We start from the raw sequence: 11134 nt of genomic DNA, 5'->3' as shown, positions 1-11134 counted from the left end.
TCAGTAAAAGGTCAAGGTGAACACATGTCGTGTTTATTCATTATTTGATGAAACACCCATGATTTGTCAGTGACCTCATACCAAAGGACTTCTGTTTTCCTAATCACATGCGGAAGTCTGGCGCCAAAGGATTCACGCACCGCAGATACATCTTCACGAGAGCTTCACTCACTTGATAAAACGCTGCAGGTGAACGTCATCAAAGCAGTGATGGAGTTTCTCATTACAGCTTACAGAAAGTTTATCTGAGCGTCCTTTCTGAGAGACGGGGTTGGTGGAGAAGAACAGAACTGTGATGTCACTTTGTGTCTTCATAATTGTTTGAGAAGAATAGACACACAAAGCTGGAGTATTTTCTCAGAGAAAGGAGGAGTCTGCCTGCTGGGAGGAAGGACGTCTGACTTTTATAACACAAGCTAGCCGTCTTTAAACCAGTGACAACAACACAGACAGAGACACCAAAATAAGTACTCACAGTAAAAAAAGTGATAATGGCTTTTCACTGCTCTTAAATATTATATTATACGTTTTATTTCACAAGATGTATTCCTTCTGGCCCTCTCCAGTCGTGGGCCCCTGCAATTGTGACCATCGTTAAACCAACAAGCTACAAAACTGCACCAAACACACAATCATTACAGCTCACACGTTCAACAAGAATCAGCCAGTTGAGACAATGTCTGAACCAAAAAGTGGATTATTATATTTATAACTGGCTTACCAATTACAGTCGATCCATTAGGTGTCACAAGCTCAAAGGGTAATTGTGAGTTATTGCATTAAAATATTATCAACAAGTTAAAAATGTTAGAAAAATAACAATTCATATAAAAAAGAACGTTTATAACAGTCATCAAGTCTTTTTCTCTCAAAACTTCAACGTGTCACTTTGAGAACCTCGGCGCCGGAGTGGAATGGCTGAATCTCGGCAGTCTGCAGACCCCGCAGGGGCACAGGGGCCTCCCTGGGGCCGCGGCGGAGCCCCAATGCACAGGAGCCAGCGCGGCCTCCATGGGGCCCGGCGACAGCAGGGGACATTTGGCAGCGGACGATGACGGAGCGGAGGAAGAGGAGGAGGCCGCCGTGGTGAGGAGGGACTCCTGCGTGAGGAGGAGCTGACTGGGCCCGGAGATGAGGGGCCACCCTCCGGCGAGCAGCAGCCGGGGGACCGGCCCCGCGTTCACCCCCATGCCGACGCTCACCTCCCCCAGCAGCCGCCGCATCTCCTGCAGGGACGAGCTCAGCAGGAGGATGTAGTTCCTGGCCAGCACCAGGGTGGAGATCTTGGAGAGCCTGCGGCCCGGGGGAGTTCCGGGCTGGTGGGACGGGGGGGAGGAGGCAGATGACGGCGAGGAGGCGTAAGGCACCATGACCTCCCTCAGGGCGTCCATGGCGATGTTCAAGTCCTGCATCCGCTTCCTCTCCCGGCTGTTGATCTTCCTCCTGAGCTCCTGCTGCTCATCGGCGCTCAGCTCCCGCTGAGGCTTCATCGGTCTCGGGCCGCCCTGGAGGTCGAGCGCCGGCGCCGGGTTGAGGCGGGAGCTCAGGTTGAAGCCCGGAGGGCAGTGGGGTAAGTCCTGGACCGACCCGGGGCCGCAGAGAGGCAGCGGCTGCTCCTGGGCCCGGACCACCGGGTTCGACAGCGCATTCATAGTCTGTTCAGAGGTGTGCCGGCTTCAGGGCTGTAGCTCAGCTGTGGTCTTCAGAAAAAGATGGGAAATTGAGAGACAACCCCAAAACAGCCAAAGCAAAAATACTTGCCTTCTGCTCTTAAAAATCCACAAAGTGCAAAAAATCCAAACTTCATTCCCTCCACCTGTCGGTGTCCCCTCTGGGTGAAGAAGACAGCTGCCATCCAGCACAATGGAGAAAGGTCTCCAAGCGCTTTTTTACTTTTGGCCTCAGAGGTTTCTGGCGGCACGGCCGAGTGAATGAGAGCGTTCCTAAAGTGGCAGCTCAGTTTTATCTCATTTCCACAGCTGCGTGTGGTGAGAATGACAGCTCACACGGTGGAAAAGTGAGCTAAACGCTCCCACTCCCCCCACTCCATCCCCCTCCATCCCCTCAACGCAGCTCAACTCCTCCCAGACTCCGGCTGTGCTCGTTAGAAAGACACATATTCACGTGTGACTTTCTTTCTGTTTGACAGTTAAATGATGAGCAGCAGGTGGGTGGTGACAACAGCAGCCGGATTAAAGGCAAGATATTAGAAAAGCAGTGGATTATTATTGTGTTGATCCTGTAGTTTGAAGAGGAACTCATGCACAAGAAGCAACGTCCAAACACTCAATTATTCATATGGAGTTTATAGTTTAAGTCAAGTGTTAACTCTTTTGTTTTGAAAGGATTTTATTTTGTTGCACTTATGTTAAATTCCACGAGGAGATTCACCATTAAAACCAATTTTGTCAAACTCAGATGGAACACAAGCCAATAACAAAACTCCCATGAACTGACATTTACTGTGTAATAATCCAGTTTTACAGGCTGTACTGGAACTGCTATATTGTATATTATCTTTTTGTTGCGGCTATCTTTGCCAGGTCGCTCATGTAAAAGAGTTTTAATCTAAGTAAGCCTCGTTCTCGTTAAAGGGAATTATAAAACATAAAACGCACATGCAGAAATATTGAGCAGACTTTAAACACATAACGTTCTACAATTACAAGAAGCATTTAAACAAAAAAAAGCTAAATGTTCTGACATCTTCAAATACAATTATATATTTGAACGGACATCCTTTTTTTTGTAAGAATTGCATTTCCATTTGGATTATCTACAGTACAAAACAATTATCTGATTAAAAGTAAGCAAAGAAGCACAGAAGAGGATGATCGACAGGCGGGGTGACATCTTCTTGCAATTTTTTTTTACAAAACCAACGTCAGCTCGATCAGCCTTTGTGTTCACTGTTAGCATCCTAACACACTAAAATAAGATGATAAACATTCACCGTGTCAAAGTTTATTCCGTCCCAATCTCACAAAGCATGCCTCAACGCAAAACTTACAAATATAGTGAGATGAAGTTGATACAAGTGATTACAAATCAAAAAATAAGTCACACATATACAATTAAAAACAATAGAAGCATCGGCAAAAATACAAATTGGAGAATTTTGTATTTTAGTGAGTGAGATTGAAGCTGATGGGAAAACGTGTTTCGACTACGTGTCGAGCGGCGGTCTTTCAATATTTTAAAGAAAAGGCCAGCTAATGTAAAGTTTTACATATTTTTTGAATAGTCAGATCTAAAATGCATCGTAGGTGTTAGCAAACATCAGCAAGTTAGCATGTTGATGCTAGCACGTGGCCCAAAGCGCCGCTGTGCCTATGAGAGCCACCAGTGTAGCTGCAGACTCCCGTTAGCGCCCCCGACAACATGAGCAGCGCTGCTTTATCTTTTTCTTTGTGCGAAGGTAATTAAAAGCGAACACAAGCAACACAGCGCTGTGGGCCTCAATGGAACGCACCTCTACAGCCATGCAACAACATGGAAGCCATTCAAATCACTCACACGTTGTTGTGTGACGGAGGGCAGGTATTAGCGGCATTAGCATGGGCGTTAATCGTGTCAGAGAACGGTTTTGGCAAACAGTGAATGGGCACACTATTGTGTGCTGGGAGTTAATTGATGGTTTTCGAGGTGGAGGTCATTGTTTGCCGGGTTCTGAGTGGGCCACGTTAACCAAATTGGCTGGCGGAGAGCTGGGCACGGTTCCAGGCAGCCAGACAACAGGCCAATTGACTCCAACCACAGGTGAAGCTGGCTTGGGGCACCGAGCAAGGCTGGAAACCTCAAATGTGCCTTTCATGAGCCACAAAAAAAAGACCTCAGCATCACTCGGTCGCACAGGGAGCCTGGCCGTGCTCCTTCTTTTGCAACCCCCCCCCCTCCGCCCCTCGCCACCCCCTTCTTGTAAAAGCCCATCTGAGCGGGAGAGAAAAGGAAGGCAGGGGGGAAGAAGGGGAAGGACAGCACCGTCACAAACAGAAAGCAAGTTGTTCGCGATGAAAGCAGAAGGAGACGCAGGGGAGGAAGACCCTCTCTGTTCCCCCCCCAGCCGCTCCGCGCTTGTCGCTCAACAAGTGAAAGATGTGTGCGGAGGCGCTTCCCCTGCCCCGCCAGCGGCGCGGTGGCGTCCGGCTGGTGCTGTGATTGAAGCTGAATGGACGGCTGCAGACGGACAGGAAAGGGAGGGCCCCATGAAAAGAGCCAGGCGGATGACCCTCGCACCTGCAGGAGAACAGAGTGCAGGCAGCCAGGATGAATGTGTGTGTGTCGTGTGTGTGTGTGTGTGTGTGTCTGTGTGTGTGTGTGTGTGTGTGTGTGTGTGAGCTCAATTTGATTTCTAGTGCCTGTCTGACAATGAGGGGTAATAAACTGAGCAATGAAAGAAAACAAGCTGTGGTGGTTTTCACTGTGTTTTGAGATCTGCTTTAAGGAGGGGGGGGGGGGGGGGGGGGACACCTGCAAGGAGCCCCACATACAGAAGTCAGAAAAGAGGAGAAAGAAAGAAGCTGGTGTCTACCAGAAAAGTGCACCTCCCCCACTTCTTTTTTTTTTTTTTTTAATCCCCCACTTACAAGGGAAAAGAAAAGTGAGCTTGATTTGGGGCCCGGCATATCCGCCTCCCAGCTTCCAGGCTCCTTTTGATGAGGCTGGACCAGGGCAGGAGCACCGGTGGCTTCAGGGCAGCGGGAAGACTAGTGTCTTTATGGTGGAAGGAGTACCATCCATCTGGGCAAGGCCCTCCAATGGTGGCTCTGCACCTGGGAGCTAAATGCCTCGTCTGTGTGGAGCCACTTCCTGCGGCTGACAGACAGGAAGACACCTCGGCCAAACTCCTGGCTCAGTCCACTCCCCAATACGGGATGAAAAATACACCCGAAGTGACACCACTGAAAATAATGGTTATGAATTCTTTGCCTTTTTATCCATTTTTTGGCAGAGTCCACACACTTTTATTTAATCATTGGTTAGGGGTATTTATTTTGTTCTTGTCGTGATTTTCTTGGTGATTTATTTTTTTATTTTAACTGAATAATTCAAGGATTTCTTAAACGGAGAAGACTATAAAGAAAATATATATATTTTTTAAATAGGTCATTATATTGTCACATACATACAGCCTCATATATGAAATGTATATGTATATATTTCATATATGAGATGCATTTAACCCATCCGAAGCATTAACAGCAGTGACCTGGCCTGAAGCTCGCAGGGTGCAACTTGGGGTCAGTGTCCCGGTAGAGGACACTTCAGGCACAATTCAAACTGATTTTAATCAATATTTGGGATATATGTTTACAATAAATGATTATTAATGGCTTAATATTTGATGAATGAAAGTGAAAATTGGGGAACATGAGAATGAGCTTCTGATGAATCACCATTCAGTCTAAATAAATACAGAATAAAAACTAAATTATTGACCCGCAGAGTTTCTGCACTACAAAAGACATTTGTAAAAATGATCACACTGGATTTTGTGGTTTTTTAAAATGTATTTTTATAACGCTTTAAAACACATTCACACCAAATTTTTAGAAGGAAAAAAAAATGTAATCCTGAGTTCGGACCACCGGCGCGACCAGACGTTTCCACAGCACACAAAACCACCTCTACCGGCTCTTTAATTGAGTACAAATTGGCATAATTATGAACCCACCTCTCTGGATATAAAGAGACGGCCGAGCCACTGGCTGGCTGCTGACTGCTTGACTTAATGGAGTCAATTTACATCAGGTGTCTGATTGAGCTCCTTTGTGCGTCACTTGATGGTGCGGCGACGTGTTCGCTGCCTCTGCGGTGGGACTTGTGTCGGTAATGTCTGAAGGACTCTCGGCAAATTGGGACGATTACGCAGCTATTTTTCTGTGCCCTTATCTGTTTGCCACTGACTGCGTCGCTTGTTGCTCAAGAGCTCGCGATTTAAAAACAAAAATACGTTTCTCTGATTGGTTTGCAGTTCCTTGAGAGGACAATTCAGAGCCCACAAGGCCTCGTCAGCCTCGCATCGTGCAGGTACATCTCACCAGGCTCCAATACTTTGAGCAAAAATGTTTTGGGGGGCCGAAAACCCATGGAAATTGTAAAAATACTGACAAGGCTGCACCTCAGCTGATGACAGCGTTATTTAACAAAGTTAACGTTTAAAAGAAATTCCACCATTTTTGTTTACCATATTTGCAAGTTTTTCTATCAAAAAAGGTTGAAACAGTATACGAGGATGTTTACAAATTGCTCCCTTTTCCATTTAAAAACTCCAATCAAGCCACTGCGAAGAGTCCAAATCCAACCTTAAAGTAACATTAACAAAGTTTAAGATTGCACCAGACCCCCTTCAGGAGGAGAAGCTGCTACACAATCCCATTTTGGATCAATAAACTGTAATCATGGCGATATTTCTTTCCAAGGTTTTTGACAGAAGGTGCACCTGCCGTGGGCTTTACCCCCAAAACCGTCTTCGGTTTACAATGTGCTGAGAGAGAGTCTAATGAGAAATTAACAGTTGCCAGTGACTGATTCTCTCCATGTGTCCCTGTGGGCAAACAGGTGCAGCAGCGACAATGGAAATAAAACAGAACGGGACTTTCTTTTTCTTTTTTTTTCAGAGGGGAAAAGGCTGCTCGGCATCAAAGCGAGAAACGGAGGACACACTCGTCTATTGGCCCTAACTCCTGCTCTGTGAGGCCCGGCCAAAGACATGAGAAGATTACAAGCTGTTAATAAGGTGGAACCAATCGGCTGAAGGTCTGCCTTTGTCCTTCCCAGCATGCTTTGTGAGCGCTGCTCTGGGATAGTCGGCATTTGCTGCTGATCATAGTGTGGTGGGGATAATGAAGGTGGGAGGGGTGTAAGGTTTCAGCCCGCGGGCCCTTTGTGAAAGAGAGCCTAAATGCTTCAGTCTCAATAGCTGCACACGCTCAGTTGGTCGCGGTTGTTTAAATACAGATGGACGTTTGCCACGTTCATATTTCGAGTCGCTAACTGCGCCGCTGACACTTTCCCGTCTTGACTTTTATTTGTAGAGTTGTTTGCTTGTTTTGTTGCCTCTGATGTATTCCTGCAAGCTCTCCACGTGACATATCTTCCAAATTAAAAGCCCTGCAAAATCCTCTGAAAAAAAAACATGGTGTAACTGCAATCTGAAGTTTTACTGTGATTCGTTTGCAACTGTCGAATCGAAGCAGTTTGACCTTTCGTTGCGGTCATTTAGAATTACACAGAACATAATTCAACTCAATGATTGTCTATTGTCGTAGCAGATGTTCCTCTCTGAAACAATGCCACTGGGGATTTGCAGGGCGGCCGCTAAATAGGAAAGTGTTAGTTAACCCGTCCCCCACAAAGTCTCCTTCAAACCCCCGATCCTATTTAACCGTGACAATGATGGATTCACAGACGCTAAACTTCCACAGGAATCCTTGTCCCAAGTCAAACACAGAGCCTCTTCTTCTTCTTCTTCTCACCAAGCGATGGAGGTCAGGAGCTCCCCTAGTTAAATTCTAAATGCCGAGGGGGCGGGTTGAGATGGTTCCTTTTGGGGTTTTATTGGCGGTACAAGGCCAAGGGTGGGTTTTCAGAGGTTATCCCCATCTGTATGGAGGGCGGTGCAGCGAGACCCAAGTCACTGTTAAAGTGAAAGCTGATCGCGGTATGATGGATGGGGGTACACGTCCCAGAATTTGGACTTCTGAAAGTGAAGCGGTTCAGCGAGGCAAAAGGGAGGACGAGCTTTTTATGTTTTTTTTTGTTTTTTTTTGCCAAATAAAGACACTACAACAAAAAGGCGCTGCAGGGTGGAAATGTGGGGTTCTTCTTCATGATCTTTGTGTTTAATAAAGCGACAAAACTTTGACTCCAACAACATCCACCACATCTCTACAAAGACCGACAAACCTTTCTCCTTTTAAAGGATCAATCTGGTTTACGAGTATTTTCAGTGATGAGATGGAAGTGTTTGCACCATTTATATTCTACTGCCCTTTCTCTCTTCAATTATAAAATTAAAGATACAAGCAATTCATTTGGAGAGCACTTTGGAAAGCGTTGGTGACCAAAATGCATCACTAAAGCTGTAACAATTGGGAATTATCATTTGTGATAATGTGATTCACAAAAGATAACATACCGTAATTGGATGTCTAGACCTACAGTGCAGGATAGAGAGCTTCAGAGATTTGTGATGGTTGTTGTACTGTTGTAGGGTTATAGTAGTGTAGGGTTGTAGTGTTGTAGGGTTGTAGTGTTCTTCCCTTCTTTGCAAATTAATCAACACAATGTGGCCACATTTTAAACTGCATATTTTTCTCTGGCGGTCCATTTAAATCAAAGTGGCATTTTTCCAAATACATTTTGAAAACCCCACTTTTTGTTTGTGCATTTTCAATTTTGCACTGTCAAATATGTACATTGCAAAGTCGTCCTGTTAGCCAGATTAGTTTTCCGGCCGTGGCTCGGCTGGGATCGTCCCCGGATGACCTCCCCTTGGACGCCAGCTGGGAGGGAGCCACGAGGCAGAACCAGGATACGCTGCAGGGATCACATCTCCCAGCTGACCGGGGAGCGCTGAGGGAAAGATGCTGCTGTGAAGAAAAGGTGTCTCTGGTGCTAATTTCTCTAATTTGCTACGCCGTGAATGGATGGTCGCTAATGGGATCAATGGATAAATGAAAGTTTTGCACAAGGCGGAAAACCTTGAGGTTGTTAGAGCATGGCCTACCGACCATGCTCTTTCTACTCTTTTTTATGCTAAACTACAGACTGTTTTGATGTATCTTTAACCTCCTAAACACTGTTTTTCCCCTTAAATGTCTCATTATTTTTCAGATAGAAGCCTTTTTTGCATTGTTTCACATATTTTAGGAAAAAATGTTTGACATATCACAAAGACGTACATGCAAATAAGGTAAATTTCCAAAATTGGTTCCCAGCGAATAATTTAGGATGCATTGTAGTTTGTTCAGAGGTCGGTGGTATCGGCTTTAGGCATGGCTGTAATCCGACAGTACAAAGAGAAGAAGAAAAAGTAACTGTTACGAACCGGAAACAAAAGACGAATGAATGCAGGTCTTTGGGAATTTGTTTCAATTAGGCGAGTTTTGATTGTTAGGGTTTCACGTTAGCTAGTATTCGGCTTGCGTCATTTTTTTCATAGGAGAAGCCAGTCATCAGTCCGTGACCAAGTCCAAGATGTTCAATGTTGGCTACGTCCAAATGCACTGGCAAAGGCGTTAACATATCTCATTTAACACGTCAACTCTTCTTTTTTGTTGTTGCATAAAACACATTTTTGCGCAATGAAGGTTTTTACATACAGCTTTGCTAATGCAATGCTTCAAAGCAACCTTTTTCCCCCTCCATTTTTCATGAATGGCAAACATCATTTTGATTTATTTCAAGACATTGTTCTGATTTCATAAAACCCTGCCACACCAGGCTGGCAGATGGATGCGAGTGGATGTAAGCTGATTCTTTCAGGCGTTGATGGACACATCTGTCAGCCTACACGCTCTGTAATACATACACACACACACAAGCACACACACACTCATAGCTCCCCCTTCCTCGCCTTGAGACAACCCAGAATCTCTCCATGTTGTACCTCCTACAGCAGCTCATTCCCCCCCACTGTGCTCCTGCTCCTCACAGCACATTTAAATCCCCACTAAGACCTGAGAGATCAGACTGAAGCAGCCACCACTCTCCCTTTCCATTCAGCCTCCACTCCGATTAAACTGCAGCAGGTTTGTCACAGATGTTGTCCCAACTCATGACTGGCCTCCCACTGAGGACCGCTAACTAGCCAGAGTGACTGACGTTTTATTTTGTTATTAATTAAATGGTTAAATACAGACTTTAAAAAAAAAAGAAAAACATAATTTAGATGTTGTTCTGTCCAGCTTCCTTTTTAAATGAGATGACAGCCATGTGGACTGTTGTGCTAATTTGATTCATGAAAAGGGAAACCCGGGGCAACAACTCAGAGAGCTGACATATGTTGCACTGCAACATGATAGCAGGCTTCACTAACTTGACAAATTGGGGTTGCCGTTGTCGTCATTAAAACATCTCTGGATGCCGTGGAGGCTGACATATCACACACGACGGCTGGAGCACAAACCCAAGACAACAACTCAGTCTCACTCCCAACTTGTCATATGCCTCCTGTTGGTCCGAGCCTCTCGGCTGATAACGACTTTCAACTAACAGCAATCTAATTGTCATTAAGCAACTGATGTAGTGCAAAGTGCAAGATACTCCAGGGCAAGTGGGGAGGGTGGTGGATGGCTCCAACAAGCACAGGAGACCAATGTTCGTGTCAAGTACAACATTTAAATTAAGTTGACATTTCTTAGACATTAGTGACGGGAGTCATAAGTCACATGCGTCGTTAATCAGTCAAATTAATGTCAGCAACAGTCTTCTAAATTTATGGTTTTGTTGCCTTAACTTTACTTGCTAATATCCTCCAGCTGGCTTTTTAAATGTATTAAAGAAAAATAGTTACATTAAATCTTGATTTCGCCTTTGGTCTTCTTTAGATATGAATACTTGTGATTGCGGACAAAATCACTTTGTTTCCCTGAATCCTGTCAAGTTGAATTTCTTTGTCCAAATGTCCCAGCTGCTAGCTGCACCCCCAACGTATCGTGGAGTCTGACTTCTCTAAATCTGGACAGAAGATAAAACTAATTGTCGGCATGGCTGCATGCACAACATGGCCAAACGTATGCTGATGCCTTCACATTACGTTCACATGCGATTGTTAAACATGGCTAATAATGTGCTGCTATATAATCATCCACTTTCAGGCCTTCCACCAGATGTTCCACCTGTCTGAAGGGATTTGATCCAATTCATGAGCAGTAAGGTCCAACACAGATATTTGGCGATAAGGTCTGGTCCATAGTCTGGTATTGGATAAAGGTTGAGGTCAGATAAACTCTTTATCTTATGAACCTGGATTTTGTGACCGGGGGCACTGTCACATAACTCGACCCGCCAGATGGTTAGGTCTCACAGAACCATCCGAGAAGCCGTCATTGGAAACGGTTTGGAAAAGGGCAGTCAGGTAGAATATAAAAAGATACTGAGCAGGTGAGTGGATGAAGCATCTGTCAAT

General features: G+C 45.2%; 1 protein-coding gene across 1 annotated transcript; it reads right to left on the bottom strand.

Annotated features, from left to right (window-relative positions):
- Positions 1-509: 509 nt before the first annotated feature.
- olig1 (oligodendrocyte transcription factor 1) lies at positions 510-1932 on the bottom strand. The gene has a single exon (XM_068573088.1). The coding sequence runs from the start codon at positions 1650-1652 to the stop codon at positions 885-887; it is 768 nt and encodes a 255-aa protein (XP_068429189.1). The 5' UTR covers positions 1653-1932; the 3' UTR covers positions 510-884.
- Between the last annotated feature and the right edge of the window lie 9202 nt (positions 1933-11134).

The sequence above is a fragment of the Clinocottus analis genome, unplaced genomic scaffold (assembly GCF_023055335.1).
Source record: "Clinocottus analis isolate CAN_PGR_092001 unplaced genomic scaffold, fCliAna1.0.p SCAF_12, whole genome shotgun sequence".
Lineage (NCBI taxonomy): Eukaryota > Metazoa > Chordata > Actinopteri > Perciformes > Cottidae > Clinocottus > Clinocottus analis.
This window is presented reverse-complemented; position numbering and strand designations above follow the sequence as displayed.